Raw genomic sequence first — 26,222 nt, forward strand, 5'->3', positions numbered from 1 at the left:
TTCCCTGTTTCTCCACTCAGAAGTGAGGTGGCTCTTACGTGGGAATGCACTCTCTCGGTTGTACGAATTAAGATTGGAAGCCTTAGCTTTCCTTTTGGAGCATAACACCAAATTAGACCTTATTAATGACGAAAATTGGCAGTGTATACTTGCCTATTTGTCAGATATTTTCTCCAAAATGAACAAATTTAATATTTCACTCCAAGGGCAAAGTGAAACAAAGGTCACTGCTATCGACAAAGTTTGAGCATTCAAGAGGAAAATCAATTTTTGGGCAGAGAGTTTTGAGGAGGGGGAGGTCGAGTGTTTTCCTCTTCTCAAGGAGATTTTGAAAAACAAAACATTGGCGCTGGGGAAGAGTTTGTTTCATCAAATCCTGGAACATTTCTGAAGCTTGATGTCATTGTTGGAGCATTATTTCCCAAAAGCTGAAGATGAGAAGCTGCAGAAATACGAATGGGTGGTCAACCCATTCCCTGTATCCAAAAAGCCAAACATTCTATCATCAAATTAATATGAGTTGTTAATAGAAATTGCCACAGACACTACCTTGAAATCAAGGTTTGACACTGAAGGTTACTCACACTTTTGGATCCATTTGGATAACAAGAAATACTATCCCCTTGTTCGAAAGGCAAAACGGGTACTACTTCCGTTTGCCACAACATACATGTGTGAAACTGGATTCTCGATCTATGCTGCCCACAAAACTAAGTACCAAAGCTGTCTAGATGCAGAACCAGACATCTGTCTCCAGTTGTCAAGAATTGAACCCAAGTTTTCAAAATTGTGTCAGCAGAAGCACCCTCAACCATCACATTAGGATTCCATCATTATTCCTACAAACTGATCTATAGTAAAGAAGAAAGCATTTTTCTTCTTAGATGCTCAGTGAACCTACCTGAACTATAACTCTGTAGGAATTTTGTTTCTGTCTTCTATCATTTACAAAATAATTATTAACTGAATTCTGTTGGCATTGATATTTTTGTCGCGAAAATTAAAAGATCTCTAAAGCTAATTTCTTTTCTTTATGATATATTCCATCCTTTCAGTTGATAATATGGCCTGGCCATACTTCAATTACAATTACTTGCTATTACTCTGACACTATATTGTGGCAACTGGCTGCGAGTGTAAACAAATGAGGACTTTTCACGTGCCACCTTGTAAAAGGTAAACCACTTCTACCAGAATTGTTTCCTTTGAGGAAAAAAGTCTTACGTTCTGTGAAATGCTTTGTCTTCTTATATAGAAATAAGAGAGTCCATTTGTTTTCCTAATTTGTTTACAGTCGAGGCTGACTGCCACGATATAGTGTCCAAGTAGTAGTTAAAGTTGTCAGCTGTGGCTAAACTATTGCCACGCCGCCTGCCAGTTGCCAGCTACCAACTGACAGTACACTGTTGCAACGTGGCCTGCTAGCAGCCGGCTATGGACGGACAGCTGCCATTCAGTAGATACGCAAAGACATAAAAATAACTAGACTTTCCGAGCTGTTTACATTGGCACGAAAACAGATTGTGGAACTGGAAAACGGCTTTTTAAAAGTGTTTACCTGACGAACCAAAAGCGGAACTGGGACATCGGCTTATGAAATCCGGTTTTGGAAACGCATGTAAACAGGGTGAATGTATTTGCACACATTGCACAACAGATGTCACAGTAGTCCTTTAAAGGTAATTCCTTGGCTTCTTTTCTTTCGTGATGTGTTTGCATCCTGAATCATGGGTCTGCCTCTTTTCTTCACAGCCGCGTGGAATGACTGCGCAGTCTCGGACGCCATGTTGTCGTGGGCTGCGCGGCCTCTCCTGCCGGACGTTCGAGTCCTCCCTCGGCCGCGCGCGCGCGCGTGCGCGTGTGCGCGTGCGCGTGCGCGTGCGCGTGCGCGTGCGCGTGCGTGTGCGCGTGCGCGTGGGCGTGGGCGTGGGCGTGGGCGTGGGCGTGGGCGTGCGCGTGGGCGTGGGCGTGCGCGTGGGCGTGGGCGTGCGCGTGGGCGTGCGCGTGGGCGTGGGCGTGCGCGTGGGCGTGGGCGTGCGGGTGGGCGTGCGGGTGGGCGTGCGGGTGGGCGTGCGTGTGGGCGTGCGTGTGGGCGTGCGTGTGGGCGTGCGTGTGGGCGTGGGTGTGGGCGTGGGCGTGCGTGTGGGCGTGCGGGTGGGGGTGCGTGTGGGGGTGCGTGTGGGGGTGCGTGTGGGGGTGCGTGTGGGGGTGCGTGTGGGGGTGCGTGTGGGGGTGCGTGTGGGGGTGCGTGTGGGGGTGCGTGTGGGGGTGCGTGTGGGTGTGCGTGTGGGTGTGCGTGTGGGTGTGCGTGTGGGTGTGCGTGTGGGTGTGCGTGTGGGTGTGCGTGTGGGTGTGCGTGTGGGTGTGGGTGTGGGTGTGCGTGTGCGTGTGGGTGTGGGTGTGCGTGTGGGTGTGGGTGTGCGTGTGGGTGTGGGTGTGCGTGTGGGTGTGGGTGTGCGTGTGGGTGTGGGTGTGGGTGTGCGTGTGGGTGTGGGTGTGCGTGTGGGTGTGGGTGTGGGTGTGCGTGTGGGTGTGGGTGTGCGTGTGCGTGTGGGTGTGGGTGTGGGTGTGCGCGCGGGCGTGGGCGTGGGTGTGGGGGGGGGGGTTGGGTGTGTGTTGTCCTTAGCGGAAGTTAAACTTAGGTTAATAGTGTGCAAGACTAGGGACTGATGGCCTCAGCAGTTAAGTCCCATACTCTTTACATGCATTTGAACATTTTTCTTCTGATTTCACGAAAAACTACACACACACACACACACACACACACACACACACACACACACACACACACACACTCACTCTCACTCGCGACTGTTACGAAATATGCATGCTCCTTACACAACAGTAGCCAAACAGTGGAAGTGAACAGACCACAAGCGGCAGCTTGTCAACAGCGAACAGTTTGGACGGCGTTGATTGCTCTTGGAGGAAGGCAGTTCCAACGTGCGAAATGTCAATTACCAAGTAATTTTAATCAGGCTATAGTGTGTTGAACAAAGGGAATAAATCCACTAGTAAGTGTCTGGATACACTGGGAATTCAAATTGGATCGTTAATTTCAAGTCCTTTTCATTCATCTCTAAACCAAAGACTATTGATACTTTGGGGGGAGGGGGGGGTCATTGGGAACATGGCACTTGCATTAACAAGCTTTCAGTTCCCATGGGTTTCGCTCTGAAATTTAAAGTTACTGTGCTCTTGACTGACAGGGATCCACCATAGATTTTCGACTGAAGAAAGGGTCCGCCAGCTGTAAAGGTTGGGGAGCCCTGATTCGGAGGAATGAGGAGGAGGAAGTACAAGAGCAGTTGGACATATGGGAATGAACAGTACAAGAATATGGGATGAAATTTAGTATAAGTAAGAGTGAGATGATTATCACAAGAAGAAAGGAGGAGAAAGGAACCACGGGAATAACAATTGGTGGGGAACGATTGAGGAGAGTGGAGAGATTCAAGTATCTAGGAAGCTTGATACAGGAAGATGGAAAAAACGACAGAGAAATAAATGAGTGGGGGAGAAAAGCAGAAGCATTTCGGAACAGTGTCAGAAGCCTGATATGGAGCAAAGATGTACCCCAAATCAGTAAAAAGGTTATATACCAGTCATACTATGCCCCAATCCTGACATATGCATGAGAAACCTGGGTTATGTAAGGAAGAGAGAAAAGCAAAGTACAAGCTAGTGGGATGAAATTCTTGAGAAACAGTATTGGAGTGACAAAGATAGGTTAAGAAATGAGAGAATCAGAGAATTAATGGAACCATTACAGGAGGAGATGGAGAAATCAAGGCTGAGATGGTATGGACACGTTAAGAGAATGGAGGACTAGAGGATACCCAGGAGGATAGACAAGATGAAACTTGAAGGAAAGAGACAAAGAGGAAGACTGGGAGACAGATTGCTGAAAGGAGTAGAGGAATGTGTCCAGAAGACTGGACTAAGGCCAAGACGGAGACATGATGCCAAGGCAGAAGACGATGGAGAGGCTTATGTTCCAAACAGAGATCCAGTCAGAGGCTGAAAACTGTCCAAGATGATGATGATCATGATGATGATGATGACGATGACGAGGTGTGGCAATAAAGAAACCGCACTAGTTGTTGTGCTCATGTCTTGCTTCATCGGTGACGAGGAGGAGAGTGCGGGGAATAGCTTTGAGACTCTCCCAGACATGCATACAAAATTTTATGCCACTGTGAGCCGTCTTAGAAACGGGTTGTGTGTCTGAACTCTGTCGAAATTTTGCTACGCTCTAAAATGTAACAGTGTGTTAACACCAAATTCCTCACAAAATGTGGAAAATCCACTACAGAAACTTGAGATTTGTTGAAACAAGTTTATGGTGATCAGTGCCTGTTTTGTACGCAAATTTATGAGTGGGTTAAGAGGGTCAAGGGCACTAGGGAAGACATCAAAGATGATCCGAAATCGGGCCGTCCTTCCACTTCAAAAACTGAATAAAATGTGGAGAAGATAAGTAGATTTGTTCGAGAAGACTGCGGCCTGAACATTCAAGCAGTTTCAGAACTCGCCTGAGTCAATAAGGAAACTGTTAAACAGATTTTGCATGATAATATGGACACGACAAAGGTTTGTGCTAAATTGGTGTCAACCGCACACAAGAGGAAAAGCAACACAGAGTGGACTGCTGTGCTGATACTCCTGAGAACATTGAAAATTACCCTGATTACCTCAGCAAAGTAATTATGTGTGATGAAACATAGATATTCCAATATGTTCCAGAGACTCTTTTTAAGTGGCAAATGATGCATTGGAAAAGAAGAAAGTGTGCGTGAACAAATAAAAATTCAAAGCAATGATGGCTGTCCCCCCCCCCCCCCCCTCCCTCCCCTCCGATATCCGAGAGGTTATCTACAATGATTGGATGCCTCAAGATCAGACTGTCAGTGAAGCTTATTATATAACTGTTCTGAAGGCCCTCTGTGAATGTGTGCAATGAAGGAGACCAGATCTGTGGAAGAATTGCTAATGGATTCTTCGTCAAGACAATGCAGTGGCCATAACACGATGTCTATGAAGAGGTTTTTGGTGAAAAACTACATTCCAGTGGTGGAACAGCCACCTTATTTGCTTGACGTAGCACCGTGCAACTTCTTTCTCTTCTCAAAACTGAAATCTGCACTCAAAGAAACATGGCTCGAGTCCGTGCATGCAGTGAAGGAAAAAGTTAGACTCCTCAACGGCATAACAAAAAAAGACTTACAGCGGTGCCTCCAACAGTAAAAAATTCACACAGAGGGGTAAAGGGATTTGGGAGGGGACTACATTGAAGGGGGACAACATTTCAGTTGTGTAAGTTGTTTTCAAAAAAGAGTAGGAGCATGAGTCCGGCTTCCTTATTACCACTCCTTGTACTGTAGAGAAATTCGTAGCTGACGGGAAGAAATATCAAGGTAAATTAGCATCAAAAATTAAAAAAAAGTGTTTACTTGCAAAAATCTTGTTTGACTTAGCAAAACCTGGAAAAATGGGAGACAACATTACTTCTGAAAAGTCTTATCATCATTTGTGGACAGTATTTCATTGCTTTTGTTGGACTCTTTGTCTGGACATAATGGCACCTCTGTTTTTAGGAGGATCATGAAAAGACTTAATATAATTTGGATTCCACCTGGAACTAATAGTGTGATTTAGCCCCTTGTTAAGAAAATTTTTCAAAAGTCTAAACATTGGGGAAAGGGGGTACTAGCTAATATCTGAGTGCACTCAGGGGTAATGCTCACAGAAAGGTTGGCAACCACTGGGTTAAGCTAGAATATTGACACTGCATTTCTTTCAGTGTATTCTTCCTGTGAGAAAAATTTCAGGTTAGTAAGTGAGGCGACCGTCTATGGAGGTAAGGCTGGCACAGATGGAAATCTTCCATGGACAACAGTTAGCAAAATGTCAGGAAATCTCGTCAACTTGATCATCAGAGGCCAGCCTGCCTGGCTGTAAGTCAAATGGGGCTTGCTTTTCCCTTTGTTGAATGCAGTCACCTGCTCAGTAAGACTATCTACCAATATGTGAAAGAGGTTGAGCTGAAGGTCACAAATGGAGGAATATTTCCAGGTGACAGGAACATGTGTTGGAAGAATAACTATCAATGATAGAACACATTTCTGTGAATTGTCCGTTTAGCAGAATGTAGTCATAATGTTATTCTTAGATAGGAATTCTTGCAGGCAGCACTAACGGTCACATAATTAGGAAGATCAAAGCTCCACATTGATGATGTTATTCCAGTTAGCATGGGTAGAAAAGGTGGCTGTGGATGGTTGTTTGCTGTTGAAGACATTGTTATCCCACTGTCATCAATTATATGAGTTCAAGTCATCAGTCGAAATGCTCAGTTAAACTGTGAAGATTTTGTTGATTGCAAAAAGCTGCTCATGCTCACAACAGAAGTCTTCCCTCCAGGCATTTTGAGTTGAATTTACAAATCATCACTGTAATACACAAATGTTGATCGAACCTACAGGTCACAAATGTAGCAGCCCACCTCTGAATTGCTTTGATGTCTTCCTTTACTCTGGCGTGATAGGGATCTCAAACACTTGAACAGTACTCAAGAAAGGTCACACTAGTGTCTTACATACTGTCTTGGTCTCCTTTACAGATGAATCAACTTCTCTGATATTCTCCCAATAAACTGAACTCTGCCTGTCGACTGAAACGTTTCTGTGTATAGAGAATAACAGTCGTCATATCACACTTCTGTTGGGCCCTTCTGACAATACCCTTGTTTCGATGAACACTTGCCATGAAGGACAATGTAGTGGGTTCTGCTATTTAAGAAGTCCTCAAGCCACTCATGTATCTGGGAACTTATCCCGTTTGCTCAAACTTTCGTTAAAAGTTTTCAGTGGGGAACCGCATCAAATACCTTTTGGAACTCTAGGAATATGGAATCTGCCGATTGCATTTCGTCCATAGTTTGCAGGGTATTGTGAGAAAAGGGCAAGTTGAATTTTACATGAGTGACGCTTTCTAAAACTGTGCTGGTTCGTGGACAGAAGCTTTTCCGTCTCGAGGAAATTTGTTATATTTGAACTGAGAATATGTTCAAGAATTTTGCAGCAAACCGATCTTAAGAATATTGGTCTGTAATTTTGTGGTTCCGTGCTTTTAGCCTTGTTATATACAGGAATCACCTGTGCTTTTTTCCGGTTATGTGAGACTTTGTGCTGGGCAAGAGATTTGCAATAAATGCAAGTGAGGGGCTGTGCCATAGAGTACTCTTTGTAAAACCAAATTGGCATCATACTGGAACTAAATGATGTCCAGGACTCATTTTGCTAACTGATGCAGACAACTGCTTATCTGCTTGTTCTAGCAAAAATAGTCTCCTAGCCTTCTTGATGGATTTTTAGCTTTAGTTAGTTAAATGATGATGGCGTCCTTTTGGGTAAAATATTCCGAAGGTAAGAAAGTCTCCCATTCGAATCTCCAGGAGGGAACTGCTCAGGAGAATGTCATCAGCAAAACAAAACTGGTATTCTACGGATTGCTGCGTGGAATGTCAGATCCCGTAATCAGGCAGGTTGGTTAAAAAATTTAAAAAAGGAAATGGATAGGTTAAAGTGAGATATGTGGGTATTAGTGAAGTTCGGTGGCAGGAGGAACAAGATTTCTGGTCATGTGAATACGGGGTTATAAATACAAAATCAAATAGGGGTAATGCAGGACAAAGTTTAACAATGATAAAAAATGGGTACGCGGATAAGCTGCTATGAACAGCATAGTGAATGCATTATTGTAGCCAAGATAGACACGGCAGTACAAGTTAATATGCCCACTAGCTGTGTAGATGATGAACAAAATAAGAAATGTATGACGCTGATAAAAGAAATTATTCAGATAGTTAAGGAAGAAGAAAATTTAATAGTCATGGAGGACTGGAATTTGATAGTAGGAAAAGGAAGGGAGAGAAAAGTAGTAGGTGAATATGGGCAGGGATATGGATAGAGGAAACTGCCTGGTAGTATTTTGCACAGAGCATAACTTAATCATAGCTAACGCTTGGTGTAAGAATCATGACAGAGGTTCTATACATGGAAGAGGCCTGGAGACACTGAAAGGTTCCAGATAGATTATATACTGGTAAGACAGAGATTTAGGAACCAAGTTTCAAAATGTAAGACATTTCTAGGGGCAGATGTGGATTCTGATCGCAATTTCTTGGTTATGAACTGTAGAATAAAACTGAAGGAACTTCAAAAAGGTAGGAATTTAAGGAGATGGGACCTGGATAAACTGAAAGAACAAGAGTTTCACACAGCATCAGGGAACTGCTGACAAGAACAGGGGAAAGAAATCAGTAGAAGAAGAATGGGTAGCTTTGAGAGATGAAATAGTGAAGGCAGCAGAGGATCAAGTCGGTAAAAAGATGAAGGCAGTAGAAATCCTTGGGTAACAGGAGAGATATTGAATTTAATTGATGAAAGGAGAAAATATAAAAAATGCAATAAATGAAGCTGGTGAAAAGGAATACAAACATCTCAAAAATGAGATCGACAGGAAGTGCAAAATGGCTATGCAGGGATGGCTAGTGGACAAATGTAAGGATGTAGAAGCATATATCACTAGGGGTAAGATAATGCCGCCCACAGGAAAATTAAAGAGACCATTGGAGAAAAGAGAACCACCTGTATGAATATCAAATGCTCAGATGGGAAACCAGTCATAAACGAAGAAGGAAAGGTGGCAGTAGTACATGGAGGGTCTATACAAGGGCATGTACTTGAGGCCAATATTATGGAAATGGAAGAGGACGTGGATGAAGATGAAATGGGAGATGTGATACTGTGTGAAGAATTTGATAGAGCACTGAAAGACCGAAGTCGAAGCAAGGCCCTGGGAGTACACAACATTCCATTAGAACTACTGATAGCTTTGGCAGAGCCAGCCATTACAAAACTCTTCCATCTGGTGAGCAAGATGTATGAGACAGGTGAAATACATTCAGAATTGAAGAAGAATATAATAATCTCAAAGAACGCAGGTGTTGACAGGTGTGAAAATTACCGAACTGTCAGTTTAATAAGTCATGGTTGCAAGATACTAACATGATTTTTTACAAATAAAAGGAAAAACTGATAGAAGCTGACCTCTTGGAACATCAGCTTGGATTCCGTAGAAATGTTGGAACATGTGAGGCAATACTGATCCTATGATTTATCTTAGAAGCTAGGATAGGGAAAGGCAATCCTACGCATTTGGAATTTGTAGACTTAGAGAAAGCTTTTGACAATGTCAACTGGAATACTCTCTTTCAAATTCCGAAGGTGGCAGGTGTAAAATAAAGGGAGAGAAATGCTATTTACGATTTGTACAGAAACAAGATGGTGGTCATAAGAGTCGAGGAGCATGAAAGGTGTGGTGTCACCGCCAGACACCACACTTGCTAGGTGGTAGCTTTTAAATCGGCCTCGGTCCATTAGTATACGTCGGACCCGTGTGTCGCCACTTTCAGTGATTGCAGACCGAGCGCCGCCACACGGCAGGTCTAGAGAGACTTACTAGCACTCGCCCCAGTTGTACAGCCGACTTAGCCAGAGATGGATCACTGACAACTACGCTCTCATTTGCCAAGACGATAGTTAGCATAGCCTTCAGCTACGTCATTTGCTACGACCTAGCAAGGCGCCATAGCATTTGATATTGAGATTATAACATGTACCGTCAAGAGCGATATACACCAATTGTGGATTAAAGTTAAGTATTCCAAGAACTACGTTCTTTTCTTTATAGGATAATTACTTTACCTTGTTCCAGACCTCACGCCAATCTGCGTGAGCTTAACGCGTGCCTTTCGGCCTCCTCTAGCAACACGGTGTTGGCTCTTCTGCCAACACTTCAAAAGGGAAGCAGTGGGTGAGAATAGAGTGAGACAGGGTTGTAGCCTATCCCCGATCTTATTCAATCTGTATATTGAGCAAGCAGAAAAGGAAACAAAAGAAAATTTTGGAGTAGGAATTAAAATCCACGGAGAAGAAATAAAAACTTTGAGGTTTTCCGACGATATTCTAATTCTGTCAGAGACAGCAAAGGACCTGGAAGAGCAGCTGAACAGAATGGACAGTGTCCTGTAAGGAGGATATAAGACGAACATCAAGAAAGCAAAGTGAGGATAATGGAATGTAGTCGAAGTAAATCAGGTGATGCTCAGGGAGTTATAGGGTTCGGCAGTCAAACCTGCATTTATTATTAGTGTGCAGAAGTGTTGGAAGTAGTGGGGGGCGAGTAACCATTGTCGCCACTGCGTTCCCCAACACAAAGCATTTCAGTAGCCACAGAGCAGTGGACTAAGCAACAGTGGTCATTCGCAGTGAAAGCATTCTACCAAAGCGGTAGCTATGTAGCTGTTCAGCGTCATTTCTGGGCGCATTTTAAAATTAATCGTAATAGGCTGGTGCCTTCAGTTAATTCAATAAAAACTTGGTTGAAAACTTCGAAAACGTCAGTGAAACAACAAGGAAAAGAGGCGGCAGAGTGAGGACAGTGTGTACTCACAAGAATGTGCAACGTGTAAGAATTGCTGTGGGAAGAAGCCCCCAGAGGTCAGCGCGTAGACAGTGTTGCCCATGGAATTTCTGGCAGGACTGTCTGAAGGATTTTGAGGTTAGACTTACATCACCACCCATACAAAATCAGGGTGTATACGACCCGGGACAACCGGGAGATTTGGGAAAAACCCGGGAATTTTTTCATCTGGGAGAAAACCGGGATATTTTTAGAATTCCGGGATTTTTCATTGTTTTATTTATTTTACAGCTAAATTTTTGTAATTTTAACTGGTAAGAACCGAATCGTTAACAGAGGATATTACTGTATCCCGCTACTGCAGAATAATACTTCAACAATAAAACATAAAGGAGAGAAAAAAACGAAAATAATTGAAATTCCATAGGAAATGCGCTATATACAACTACTACACACAGTGCTCATGCAAGGGTGTGCCAATTGAAAATGTTTCAAAGTCTTTAGGAAGACTATGCACTGCTTCATAACAACAAATTGCCTCCAATGATCGTGAAGTCACAACTGTTAACATTGGATTCAGTTTAGTGTTACGAGCGGGCCCTTGCGCATGCACAGTTGAGTCACGTTTGAGTAGCAGATTCTCCTGCTTCTGGCTACAAGAATGTTGCTGTTGGCTGTGCAAGAAGTTGCAGCAAGCAGCTAGATGCTACCTGGAAAAGGGGGGCGCCAAATTCATATTCTTGAGGAAAAAAACTTGTTTCACAAAGCGCCTAGCATCCAGCGCACGTTTTTCTATCGATTATTCATATGATTTTGAAATGCTTCCCTGTTGGTTTTTGAACATTTTTGAACACATTTTAAGTTGATTTCTGAATGAATTATAAGTCGACTTCTGAATTCATGCATTGTGTACGTGACGTCTCTGTCAGAAGAATCCTCGTCACATCTAGAAATAAACTTTCGCAGACAAAAGGGGATGGGGCTATACGAGCTGAGGGAGTAAAGCCGAACGGATGAATGCCAATCGCTGTCTGATTCTGCGGTTGATTGGGTTTGCGAATGATCAGCATTGTTATAATTACTAGCGAAATCCATAGATTCAGACTACCAGAATGGAAATAAACGACTGACAGGAATAACAGGTGAAGAAGATTACTTATTACCTTCTCGGTGTATCCAAGAAAATGAAATTTTGACAGAAAATTTATGGCCAGATCGCTACGCTAGTAAGGACCAGTAGTACAGTCCCCGGCTAGCAGCCGATAAGTTTTATTCTGGAAGTAACGCGGAAAACGTTGTTTGAACACGTAATGACGCCTAACCGGAAAATAATTGCGGGATAACTAAACCTGTGATTCAGGCAGGGTTAGTGAAGTTGATTGGTGAACAAATTTTGACAGTGGCACCAATGGCTACAGAATTGGTGATGACAAGATTGTTTGTTAGAATGAGGAAGGAGAAGAAACGGGGACATCACAAAAATTATGGAAGAATAAGACGATTCCAAATTTATATAAAAATTTCGTAATACTTTTCGATCTCATGCTTGAGAAGCTGGTGCATAGGAATAAAATGTGCAACTATTTCCTAACATAAAAGTTTTTGCTTGTAGTAGGCCTAATAGGCATTTGATATTGGTAATTCGTGAATTATATTCTGTCATGTTATAAAAATGGCCTTTTGTGCCAAAACAGTCTCGTTTATTTAGTGTGTGTTACAATTGTTGCAGTATTAGAAAGGCCTAGTTTGTTTTATCTAGCAGACAGTGACAAAATAGATCTAATCAGATCGGGAAACCATACCAGTTTTATGCCCTATTTGTAGTAATAGCTTTTTCGGTATTAGACAGCGACATTTCGATTTTTCATGTAGCAAAACGTTTGACGAACTTTGATGAGGTAATAGATTCTTTCGCAGAAAGGAAAGCACGCCATGTAAAGCTGTAGCAAGATTACAGAGTAAAAATGCTAGGAGCTAAGGTTTGAAGAAATGTGTAATTTCTTGCTTATCTCTTGTCAGTATTGGTTTACTTTTGTGTCGCACAAAATAGCAAGTTATTAACTAATAGGCAATAAAGAGTTCAGATTTTCTGAAGAGTTGTTGTTCTCTCGATTACAAGTAATCCCATCCGCTATTAATTGTGAGATTTTTTTTACAGAGGGGCAGGCTGTCAAACCGGCCAACTGGGAGCAGGAGAGGCACCACAGGACATTTCAATTTCCACTCTTCTGAATATAGTTTGGACGTGTGGTAGAAAAATGCTTTATGAAGAGGCGTGGCACTGCACTTTGGCATACTTAAGATCAAATAATATGTCTTACATTTCCTTGAATACATATATTTTATGTTTCAGACTTTTCAGAAAGATGTGCGCATTTTGAAAATTCGATTTTTTTTTTAATATTGACCCGCTTCGCAAATGTCGTAGACCCGGGGCTGATGCGCAGAGCAGTCTGAGTAATAGTGGGTAGTCTCCACGTGACCTGTGTTTACATTTAGTGATTTTGCTATTTCCCCTTCGCTTACTCGCACGTCAAATGAAAACAAAATGGATATCTGTGGCTGGGAGCTATCAAGTGAATTAAAACACATTCATATAATTACGGAAGGCTGAAACATGCCGTTAGTTTCACATTTTATTTTATTTCAACCTTTATGCCATAATAAAGAACCAAACATGATATAATACAGTACTGGTGCTCCAAGAAAATTAACATCCCGAAAACCACACTGAAAAGCTTAATATCAGGTCGAGGTCTACTTCATTGAGAGTCTAGACATACGGATGTGCCCTTTAGGTATGCACTTAAAATGTGCACATTTTAATATGGTTCACGAAATTCCTATGCTCTTGCAGTATCCTCTGATGTCTTGTGTCTTTTATGCCATAATGTATGATCTTTTAATATTTTACACGTACGTACATATGGGCTTCCTATGTCATGATAGCTACCCAAGCGCAGTGTCGCCTGTTATCTGCGGTCTCTGGCAGCTGCTGAAACTTACCTATTTCTAACAGGTCGCGGGAAAATATTCCGAATAGTGGTTTGAAAAGCATTACTTTCAAAGTAAATATCCTTTTACCATGTTGAGCTATGTGCAAGAATGTACCATGAATTTATTAAACCACAGAGCGTTTGAGTTCATTTAAAAATCAACTCTTTGATGACGAGCCATTTAGAAGAATTTCAAACCCTGAAGATCAGACATTTATGTCATTATTAAAAATTTTACCGGCACATTTGTGTAATATATCTTGAAGTTACACGCGCAAAAAAGATCAACAGTATATGCGAAAGCTTAGCTTCTCTTGCAGCTTGAGGCCAGTATTATATGTGAAAGCTTTTCTTTTCTTGTAGCAACACTGTGTATATTAATTTAAACTATTAACTTTCCCTGTTTGTGTATTCGTGCTACTTAAGAGTGATGTTGCTGTTGGCTGACTACATCACGTGTCCTATGTTCTGAATATCCGCTGTCATCGGCTGGCGAGATCACGTGACATGAGCTACGAACGGCTTACAAAAGCGCATCGAAATCTCGATTTCAATGATTCGGAAAATAACATGCGATGTTTGGTGGAATTCCAATGTATACTTTCGTAATACGAAAATACGCAGCGTACATGTTGCTGCACATCAAAGATATTTCCAAAACGTGTCTTTTTCCTTGAGTTTCGTTTTCTAAAGTGCCAGGAAGTTGTACGTCTGTGTATAAAACCATAACCGTTCAAAGGATTGATAAGAAAAAATATACTGTCACCTGGGAGAACGTGTTTTTAACCAGGAAATCCAGGAAAAATCCCGGAATTTTTTTTCCTTGTCCACGTATACACCCTGAAAATCCAAGTGGTTAACACTTTGAATTATGACGACTTTGTGGACAGCATTTCTGTGAAAGTCTTTTGCAAATGATTGAAGAAAACAAGGAGCTTGTTCACAAACTCTGGATGAGTTATAACGAATTCTACTCTGTAAATGATGAAAGTCTATATGAATGCAGCTTGCCGCTAACTTGGTGTAATGTTTTGTCTGTACAGAAGTGTATCTGTCGCCTTTATCGCTCTTTCACCCTCACACATAAATCGGTACAATAAAGTCAGGGCTTCGTGTTTTCTTATTAGGCTGATCCGTGAAAAGACAGACAAACAATTTTGCTAATGGAGGATTCTGAGTAATTTCTCGAATTTCATTCGCTCTCTCTCTCTCTCTCTCTCTCTCTCTCTCTCTCTCTCTCTCTCTCTCTGTCCTTTATCTGTGTACAGTTTAACTATATTATTTACGTGAAATCAGCCTAGTAGAATCTCTGGTGGAGCCCTTCGTCTTAATGTTCAGCGGCTGGCTTGCTGGAAAAGATTTTTACATTTGTTATTATTATTAAGCGCTGCATTCAGTTGGGAAAATCGATCGTTTGAACAATTCGTTCAGTTTACGACAGATCTAAAATTTCAGATGTGGACGAAGCCTTTTTGGACGATTTATAAAAACTCAGAGATTGCAGGCTCTCTTCGTCACAGCTGAAACTTCCCAATTAATTACAGGGCCCAGACAATCATCAGTGATTCAGACAGAGAACTCATTCATCATTCACTCTAGAATAAAATGGTCACAAACCTTATTTCTGAGGAAAATTGTATATTGAATCCATTTTCGTACATGTTCCGTTTTCTGTTGGTTCCAAGTCTCATGTAATTTTCTTTTACAGGTTTTTCTTTCTCTTTATCTATCACGCTAGCGGCACAAACTTTCCTAGCTCGCTTTAGCGCGAAGAAGAGTAAATAAATCTCTTTTAGCAATCCGAAAATCTTCCAACCGATACTTCCGAAGCTGTTCCTTTCTCCCACTATAATAACCATGGAGCATACATATCAGTACCTCTGTTGTTCCAAAGAATAAACGTACTAGAAAACTACCTTGGCGTCGACGAGCTGTCGGCGCATATATTACTAGAAAATCTGATCAGATACTTTTCAAACGTAAATACATGTGGATGATTTGGTTGACCATTATTAATTATTGCGTGGTAGAGGGTAATTTTCCGTGGGGAGATTACAATGCCCCTCGCAGCGAGCGAAGTTTGTGAGCTCAATTTTGATTCACCGAACACACTTCGCGAGCTATCTATTAGCGTGGATAACCCGGAAGTGATGATTGTCAGTCCTCCGACTGAAAAAGAATATTATATTTGAGACAGACGAAGAAAAGAAATGTTGAAGACAGAAGAAATGAAGAGACCGGTACCGCGGCTGTATTGCTTTTACGTGCATCTAGGTGTTATATTTGCTGTGCACAACCAAGGAAGATGATCTTTCATGAACTGATGTCAGGGTCTACCCATTCGGGAACTTTCTTAAGCAGGGAAACCTTGGAAAACCTCTTAAGCCTAGACCCCCAGCCTACGGTACATAGAAGATAGGAAAGCCTATAGAAGAAAAAAAAAATATAATTTTGAAATAGATCTCTATAGGAAAGACAGGGATCAATTTGTATCACGATTTGGAGAAGAGTGGTTTGTGCCTCTAGCAAAACAAAACGTTTTACAATGAATAACGTGAATTCTCGTTTTACAATCTTGTTCCTAGTACAATATCTTGCGGTGGTAAACTCCCCCCGGGTCTTGCATGTCCCCGACGTCCACATTTGTAGTCGGTCTTCTACGCGGCCTCCTTTGGAGTTGATCTTCTACGCGGCCCACAATGGGAAGAGTAGAAGGGACAGGGATACTCGAATTCACTTGCAACATTCATTCCAAAAGAATTAGCAATGACCAAAAGGGAAACTCTTCCTGTAAGAGAACTGATTAGGTTGCACCGTCCAAGATTCTCCTTTTTGAAAGCAAAATCCTTATGGCTTCATGGATCCTTTGTTACGACGTACTTCAAGGAATTCAACCATTACTTAATGATGTTGCCAAAAGCATCATCCGATTTACTCTCGTTTGAATACACCTTTTGACTTTGCCTCCCCACTTGTGCTTATAAGTCCAAAAGTTCTAACACATTTTCTATCACTGATTTGTTCTTCGTAATTTAAAGGATTCATGTAACTTACTATAGATTTTGGATTCAAATCATCGAATAATGGAAAGTGTAGTTCATTTTATACCAAGACATCATCCATATTTCCTTGATAAGTCATATAATTTAGCTATACTCAAAACTTTTTATTCTAAATACATATATTTCTTCGCTTGAGTGCTGAAATGTAAAAGTTATTAGCATTGAGGAATGCGGATTCGCTTCTTTTAATTACTCTCTGATTCATACGGTGTTCATCCATGCTCATATATGGAATTGGATTTTTCACATAAAATTCCCAAACGAACACGAACCATTAAATTACTACTGAATCTATGAATATTACTTTCTTTAATCATTCATTAATAAATTAAAAACTTTTAACTTCTAATTATAACACCTATTCCTTTTAGAGTTCAACATGAATCAGTTTATCCTCGCGTTTGGTGCGAGTCTCTTACAAAGCATATCTGTGTCGTCTATATCGATTTTAATTCTCGCGCCGACGTCAACTGTTTTGCGCGGGAAATTATCTTTGCGGCGTTAACCGTCACTCACGATTCACTACCACAACACATCCCTTCACACGTTTACACATTTAAGCGTTCACATGAGATTATATATGAATATTCACTCGGAACCTCTTTTGATTATTCAACGTCATTTACGGGAAACATTTCATTCTTCTTGACGGTCAGTTAGATCTTTAATCATTCTTAATGACATTAGCAATGCTAAAGTTCTATGTTCACCCAAACCACAGGTGAAGCCTATCTCCACTATCTTCTTTACAACACTCGATAATAATAGTTAGTCACTATTTCTATACTCTATGTCACTGATTAACTATTTCAATTTAAAGGTTTCTATCACTACACACACAGTTTATTGTTATGTTTTTTACGAGCGTTCATTTTGCTTTTGGCACGACCAACAATGGGGAGCAGTATGGGCTTGTAGAGGGTTCGATCAAACCCCATTTCAACATGCGATCTATTTCTTTTTGAACTTGAGCCTTTAACCTCCAGGGAACAGGATAGAAAGTTCTACAATACGTTTCGTGTGGCTTAACGTAGAGATGGCATATGTATCCCTTAATAACTCCTGGCCTTTCGTCAAACACGTTTTCATACACTAATAATAATTCTTTGAGCTGCTTCTTCTGCTCTTCAATAATGCAGTCGGATTCCTTTAACTTCTCATACACTAATTGACCGAAGTCTCCTTTGACTTGGAACTCATTATTTACGTGCTGTTTAGAATTTTGTGCAGTCCTGATTACTTGCACACTGATCCCAATATTATATTTTCTGGTAAGGCTTTCCTTTTTTAACAAGTCCAACTCAATTTCTTGTTTATTTACATTTAACCAAATTTTTCCTGTTTTAAAATCTATTCTGCATCCGTATTGACGTAGGCTGTCGACTCCTATAATGCAGTCTACCACCAAATTTTTTACAACAAGGAATGTGCTTAATATTGCTACATTTCCGACTTCTACACTAAGTAGTGACTGCACTTTTACATTAGCCGATCTAGCCCCAACGGCGCCTATTATTCTGCAATTTTGAACTGGAAAAATTGGTACTCGTCTTATATTTCTGATCTTGTTGAATAGAGCCTCCGAAATAACATTCGTGGTTGAAGCTGTCCAAAACCGCCACCATAGGTACAGTCTCCAAAATGACTTGCACTTCGGCTACTGCCACCTGTTCCTTATCCTCACCTTGGAGTTCTAAGTCCTCGGTCAATTCATCTGCCAGTAATCGTCCATCATTATACGTTAGCATTGGTACACATATCCTGTTGCCCCTCAACCAATTGTTGACCGCTCCTCCGGGGCACGAGTGGGTCCTTACAAGTTTGTTGGATTTTGATTCGCCTGGTGGTTGACATCGTCCGTCACTTCGGTAATTACCGGTTGATTCGTAGATGTCCGTCCCCACTGATGTTGGTTATTTGAATCTATTCCCCCCGGTTGATTCCACTTTCTATTACTGTTATTGTTCCAGGCTTGCGGTCTGAAATTCCTTTCGTTCCCCCATACGGGATTGTATCGTTTCCCATTGCTGTTGTTCCTTGGATAGCCCCTCGCAAGACTATTGCCGGTATTATTATTGAGATTTTGAGGGGTTTCTCCACTATTTATCGATCTCTGTGCGTTCCCTTGCCTACCATTTGGCGGAGGTTCTATCTCCCTATATTGGAATCTGTTGTTACGGGCTTTCTGGTTGCTCTCTTCTATAATGTCTATATGATCTAACGTCGTGAGGAACGACTCCAAGTCTTTATCGTTCCCGTAAATTAATTGATTCCGGATGTTAGTTGGTAATCTTGCCTTAAGTATGTTTATTATGCCTGGCAAAGGCATAGGTCTGTCCCAATATCTAGTTTTGTTTATATATTTTTCAAAATACTTCCTAAGGCTTCCTTTTGAAAAAGAGAAAGGCTCTGGGTAGAGCAACTCCTGCCTTAGGCGTTCCTGTACCCCTTCTGACCAGAATTTTGCTAAAAACGCTTTCTCAAAATCGTCATATGTCGAGCAAACAGAAGTCATGTCCGAGGCCCAGATCGCCCACGAACCTTGTATATACCCAGTCATGAAACTGATTTTCTGCCACTCCGACCAATTTCTGGGTAGCACTCCTCTAAAACTTCGGATAAAAACAATCGGATGGACCCCCCTTTTGTCAGTGTTAAAAACCTGGAATTTCCGATGCTTTATCATTTTTTCTTCAGCATGGCAAAGACTTTCGTAATCTCCGTCAGATAAAACTTCACGCGAACAACTAGCTCGTGGCAATTTAATATTCGAGTTACTCACACAAGTCGGTATTGTGTGCGAATGTGCAGTAACTGGCTCTATCGTCGCTGCCGACTTCTGCTACTGGCCTGTATTCATTTGTTCTGAGCCTTGTTGTGAAACGCGTATCGACTCTGCTATCGTTTGTTTCCAATGCTCGAAATCAGCCCCTAACTGCTGTCGCACTTCCTCAAGTCCTTTCGCAAACAAATTCTCTTCCTGTTTGCCACATAGACTCTGGAATGCTGCTTTAACATTTTGCTCAACGTTTTCACACATTAGCCTTTTGTTTTCTAATGTGATTTCGGATAATTTACCCGTTAATACATTAATCTGGTGATCTATAACGTCTTGACGTTCTGTCAGATGTTCCACACTTTCCTTTAGGTTCGTCTGCGTACGTGCCAATTCAGGAAGTTGCGCAATTGCTCATGACATGGCATCTTGCTTTTGTACTAACTGCGGAACCATTTCCATCTGTTCGCGTACGGTATCTATCTTAATCGCCACATACTCCTTCATTTCTACACGTACGCGGTGAGTAGATTCCTCACATTGAGCTTTCACCAATTCTATTTGTGCAGTTAATTTTCGTTCCGTCTCTTCGGCCTGATCTTTAAGTTCCTTTGTCTTCGCCTCTATCCGCTGCTCTAATTCGGAAAAACTGTCGTGTAACTGCTGCTTAATCTCAGCTTTCAGATTTTCCTGCCCCTCATTAACTGAGGCGAACTTCGCGTTAATGTCAATTTTTAGATTTTCTTGCCCCTCAGTAACTGAGGCTAATTTCGTATTCATATTATTCATGGTCTCAGTTAACATCTGCATCTGCCTCATAATAATGACCAATGGATCTAATCCATGTTGCGTACTTGCTGTTACATCTCCAGCCGTGTCTACAGGGCGTTCTATCGCGCTATCTGTAGCGATCGGTTCTACAACACTTCTTACTGCATCACTATTATCCGTGCTAACAGCTGAAGGCTGTTGCGTGTTGCTCTGCTCTGCTTGACTCATCTTAAACATTGCCCTAGTTAAAGCCATGTAAATGTTCTATCGTCAATATGTATATATCTCCCTTCACACAAGAATACTTCTGTGGCTACTTTCTTATAGTATATACAGGTAAATGCAAATAGGGCAGGTCAATCAAACTACGTCTGGCATGAACACAATTAGTAAATGTTCAAATCTACGTCTACTTCCTCAATACTACCAAGCTTTAATAAAAAATTATAGTTTTCTGCGCCCAGCGTGCTGCTTTTATTTGTAGATGCACTTAATTTGGCTGCGAGTATTTCTTCTCTTTTCCAAGTTAAGTTGTCTCGTCGTAGTTCACATGAAACAGAGAACAAAATTATTTTAACAACGTCCAAAAATGTGTCCTGTCACGGATTGGCCATTATAATGAATTCTACTCTGTAAATGATGAAAGTCTATATGAATGCAGCTTGCCGCTAACTTGGTGTAATGTTTTGTCTGTACAGAAGTGTATCTGTCGCCTTTATCGCTCTTTCACCCTCACACATAAATCGGTACAATAAAGTCAGGGCTTCGTGTTTTCTTATTAGGCTGATCCGTGAAAAGACAGACAGACAATTTTGCTAATGGAGGATTCTGAGTAATTTCTCGAATTTCATTCGCTCGCTCTCTCTCTCTCTCTCTCTCTCTCTCTCTCTCTCTCTCTCTCTCTCTCTCTCTGTCCTTTATCTGTGTACAGTTTAACTATATTATTTACGTGAAATCAGCCTAGTAGAATCTCTGGTGGAGCCCTTCGTCTTAATGTTCAGCGGCTGGCTTGCTGGAAAAGATTTTTACATTTGTTATTATTATTAAGCGCTGCATTCAGTTGGGAAAATCGATCGTTTGAACAATTCGTTCAGTTTACGACAGATCTAAAATTTCAGATGTGGACGAAGCCTTTTTGGACGATTTATAAAAACTCAGAGATTGCAGGCTCTCTTCGTCACAGCTGAAACTTCCCAATTAATTACAGGGCCCAGACAATCATCAGTGATTCAGACAGAGAACTCATTCATCATTCACTCTAGAATAAAATGGTCACAAACCTTATTTCTGAGGAAAATTGTATATTGAATCCATTTTCGTACATGTTCCGTTTTCTGTTGGTTCCAAGTCTCATGTAATTTTCTTTTACAGGTTTTTCTTTCTCTTTATCTATCACGCTAGCGGCACAAACTTTCCTAGCTCGCTTTAGCGCGAAGAAGAGTAAATAAATCTCTTTTAGCAATCCGAAAATCTTCCAACCGATACTTCCGAAGCTGTTCCTTTCTCCCACTATAATAACCATGGAGCATACATATCTGTACCTCTGTTGTTCCAAAGAATAAACGTACTAGAAAAATACCTTGGCGTCGACGAGCTGTCGGCGCATATATTACTAGAAAATCTGATCAGATACTTTTCAAACGTAAATACATGTGGATGATTTGGTTGACCATTATTAATTATTGCGTGGTAGAGGGTAATTTTCCGTGGGGAGATTACAGAGTGACGAGTCACATTTTCACCTCAATGGATATGTAAACAAACAGAACTTTAGATATTGGAGTGATCAGAACCCTCGCCAACTCCATGAAAAACCCCTGCACTCGACCAATGTAACAGTTTGGTGTGCAATGTCCTCATCGGGAATGATAGACCTTCACTTTTTGAGAACGAAATAGAGGAGTTTGTTACCGTCAGTGCTGAGCACTATTCAACAATGTTAAGGACATTCTTCATACCTCAGCTTTGTCAATATACAGTGAATGATCAAACATTATTTCAACAAGGAGCAACAAGTCACAAAGCCCACGTGAGCATTAATGTCTTCAATGAAGTTTTTACTCACCGAGTGATTTCCAAGAATGGAGTGGTTGCTTGCCCCTCCCCTGTTCACCTGACATTACAGCTTGTGATTTTTTCTTATGGGGTTAACTTAATAGCAAAGTGTATATAGAAAGACCTCATAATGTTGGTGATGTCAAAGCAAGAATACGGCTGGAAGTTGAGAGAATTCCTCAGAGTATGCTCCGTCATGTGATGGACAGCTTTGTAAATCGCCTGCGAGAATGCTGTGATCGAGAAGGACGCCATCTTGCTGATGTTATTTTCAAACAATGAAAAAAAAAGTGTTGATGTGTCTTAAATGCTTTTAAATGTAGAATAAGATTGTATGAATAAAATTTTTATATCTGCATCCGTGTTTATTTTACACTGATTTAAAAAATGCAGGTTTGACTGTCTCACCCTATAGATTAGGAAATGAGACACAGAGAGTAGTAGATTAGTTTTGCTATTTGGTGAGCAAAATAACTGATGATGGTCGAAGCGAAGTAGAGAAGATATAAAATGTAGACTGGCTGTGACAAGGAAAACGTTTCTGAAGAAGAGAAATTTGTTAACATCGAGTATGGATTTAAGTGTCAGGAAGTTTTTTTACGAAAGTATTTGTATGGAGTGTAGCCATGTGTGGTCGTGAAACATGGAAGATAACTAGTTTAGACAAGAAGAGAATAGAAGGTTTTGAAATGTGGTACTACAGAAGAATGCTGAAGATTAGATGGGTAGATCACGCAAGTTATGAGGCAGTACTGAATAAAATTGGAGAGAAGAGGAATTTGTTGCACAACTTGACTGGGAGGGGGGATTGGTTGGTAGAACACGTTGTGAGGCATCAAGGGATCACCAATTTAGTATTGGAGGGCAATGTGGAGGGTAAAAATCGTAGAGGGAAACCAAGAGATGAATACACTCAGCAGATTAAGAAGGATGTAGGTTGCAGTAGTTCTTCGAAGATGAAGATGCTTGCACAGGACAGAGCAGCATGGAGAGCGGCATCAAACCAGTCTCTGGACCACAACAACAGTCATTGTCACTATGATGACATTATAATCACACATGCCTATCTCTTTCCTGAATCATCGATGAAGTCGAGCATGTTTTGAAGCTAAAAGGTATAAAATATTTTCATTGTGTGTGGGCTGTCGAACTAGCTGCTCAAGACAGTTTTTGGAAAATGCATGCAAAAGTGTTTCACAAGATTGCATGCCTGCACCACCTGCATTGTATCCATAGATGTCAGAGTCTGTAATCACTAGATTAAAGTCCCCTGCAACTAGAAATATAACTGTGCAATTTCTTCAGTGCAAAAATAATAGCTTTTCGATTTGACTGTAATTTCAGTTCACCTGCATTAACGTCTTGGAAGGAAATGCTATTGGGTGCTCTACTCCATTGACTTTTTCAGCAAGAACTGTCCCCAGCCCCTAGTCAGACACATCTTTTTACACTAGTATGGTATGGAAAAATCAGATGCCATATGGCATGTTGGGTGGAGTAGTGCCTGTTTCAGGCTCTGAGAAGTCTTCTGACAACTGGAAGACCATTGCCACTTAACATCACTGTGGAGAAACTGATACAATGATTCAGCAATACCTGCCACATGACGAATGAATTTTCTGTAATAATGCAGTTGCTTGAACACTGATTTAATTGCTTGGAATCTCTGGAGGCTGCTAGTTTCTTCATGGCCTCAACATTCTGCAGAATTTTAAGTGTATCTGAAAACAAGTCCCAGATATTTCACGTGCAACGTGCAATAAATTTTTCCTTGTTGCATTTCAAATTAGCTCATTGGATCTCAATGAGCTAGGAGTCCCAATTACTTACTAGATCCTGTGCATTTTTAATAGTGACGACGATATCATATAAATAGTTTGTTACTTGCGGAATGTGCCATGTGAGGCGTTCCAAACAGGGTTGGAAGATGACTGGTGCTCTAGTGGTTATGAAAGGCAGACAGTTATACTAAAGAGATATGTGCTTTAATGTTGGTGATGCTGGTTGATGGACTTGAGAAAACTGAGGCATATTTTGAGAAAAGATCATTCAAGTAAGAGCTTGGAACAAATGTTTACTCGTTGAACCGAGGATTTGCAAGCCAAGGGCATTGAACAAATCCAACTGCAAATTTTTTGTGGCCTACACGAGTCGGCAATGAGGATATGGGCTGTCAGAGAGGCTGCCTTATACTGAACCCAAGTGCTTAACTAGAGCCTTTGATGTGTCAGTACTATAGCTATTCAGCTGGTCTAATTAAATTTGTGGAGGAAGGGTCACAGGTAGCAGTACATGGTTGAAGATCCAATGTCAATTTGAAAAAGAGTTGAGGTGGTGTTGGTCATTTCCAGTGTCAATGACTTATACCAGAGAAAGGAAGAATGGCCTGGACATGGAGGACATTGGAACCATAGATGCAAGCAGTGTTGTCTGAATCAGATATTCATCTTCAAGGCTGAATGCCACACTTTAGCTTTCTGTTCTTTTTTGAACAGGCTGTGCATTTCACCCTGTGAAAGCAGTAATACCGATGCGGATGTATTACAAAACAATTACTACATGATGATAATTGAACAATTACTACATGATGATAATTGCTCGGGGCATTGTTTACCCATGGGGTCTATGCCCTATGCCCAAGGGAGGCATGGTCACTGAGCGAGGTGGCGCAGTTGTTAGCGCACTGGACTCGCTTTTGGGAGGACGTTGGTTCAATCCCACATCTGGCCCTCATGATTTAGGTTTTCTGTGATTTCCCTAAATCGCCTCAGGCCAATGCCAGGATGGTTTGGGCACAGCCGACTTCCTTCCCCATCCTTCCCTATCTGATGAGACCAAGGACCTCTAGTTTGGTCTCCCCCCCCCACCCTCCCCCCCCCCCTCCCAAATCAACCCAAGGCATGGTCAGTGAAGCTGGCCAGCTTTGTGGGCAGAGTGAAGTGACCAGTGGTTGTTCCTGCAGAGTGACGAAGGACCTGACTGACTGTTCAAATGCGCTGGTGAGGGAAGGCACATAGCTAAAGAAGGATCGTTGATCTTTAAGTGGTCATAATGAAGTCTTTCATCTTGACAGTGAACCACGATCATAGCCCTAACCAACGATTCTTTGTATGACTGCTTGCACTGAGGGTTAGAACACTTGAAATGGCAGTGTCTTCAAAGGCCTTGCAACTGAGCTAAACTGTCTGTTTTGACTCTAGATTTTTGTCAAAAGCCTAGAATGCAGAGGGTACCATCTGAAGTCCCTTCACCAATGAATTGATGCGAGACAACTGTGCTGAGATTTCTGGTGGTGTGGTGGTGATGGCAGGCATCCCTAACATCAACTCTTGAGCCTGTTGCATATTTTGGAAATGCAGTAGGACTTGAGTGATAACGTCCATAGATGTAGACACCCTGGAACAAAGAACAAATGTTAGTCTGCCAGAAGTGTGGAAGCCACACAAAATAACACATCCTACCTGGGGCGACCACAAGCGTGAAAATTGAGGTCCCATAAATAAACCTCATCACCATTTGAAGTGGTCCAAGCCAGCTGTGGCACAGAGAAACTCAATCCCAGGCAAACAGTGTAAACCATGTTTATTAAAATTAACATTAACTTCAGTTCTTCAGAGCATAGGTGCACAACATAGATAGCAATTGACAATTAAGTCTCTGTTTTGAAGTGGAAACGCAATGTATCTTTGATGTACTGTTAGCCACAGAAAACTCAATCATAGTTTAGAGTCAGTATGTTGGTACATGAGGAACAGAATGGCTAGTTATACAGAAAACACTGCATCAGGCCAAAATACCAAGTCCAGGAGTTCCACAGAGGCAAAGTCTTGACATAGCCGGAAGATGGCAGCTGACTGCTCCACATCGCAGTGGAGGAGAAGATTCACAGTAAGTGGGCTGGCATTAGGTGCCAGATCGCAGAATGGCTCCAGGAGACCTCCTGATTATGGACCTGCAGCACTGATCGGCATAATTGCCCAGAGTGCTCATCCATGAAGAACTGGCTTTCTTTGGCCATGCACTGACCTTGACCCTGTGGATGGGATTAGGTCCTTGCTGACTGCACACTCTCAT

General features: G+C 41.6%; 1 protein-coding gene across 1 annotated transcript; it reads right to left on the minus strand.

The window, feature by feature from the left end:
• Positions 1-1,356: 1,356 nt before the first annotated feature.
• Positions 1,357-26,222, minus strand: LOC124616426 (uncharacterized histidine-rich protein DDB_G0274557-like). Its single transcript, XM_047144734.1, has 4 exons — positions 26,175-26,222; positions 25,382-25,544; positions 1,853-2,621; positions 1,357-1,432 (listed from the first exon to the last, which is right to left on the minus strand). Exons 1-4 carry the CDS (start codon positions 26,220-26,222, stop codon positions 1,357-1,359), a joined length of 1,056 nt encoding a protein of 351 aa, XP_047000690.1.

Source organism: Schistocerca americana, chromosome 5 (assembly GCF_021461395.2).
Source record: "Schistocerca americana isolate TAMUIC-IGC-003095 chromosome 5, iqSchAmer2.1, whole genome shotgun sequence".
In the NCBI taxonomy this organism is placed as follows: domain Eukaryota; kingdom Metazoa; phylum Arthropoda; class Insecta; order Orthoptera; family Acrididae; genus Schistocerca; species Schistocerca americana.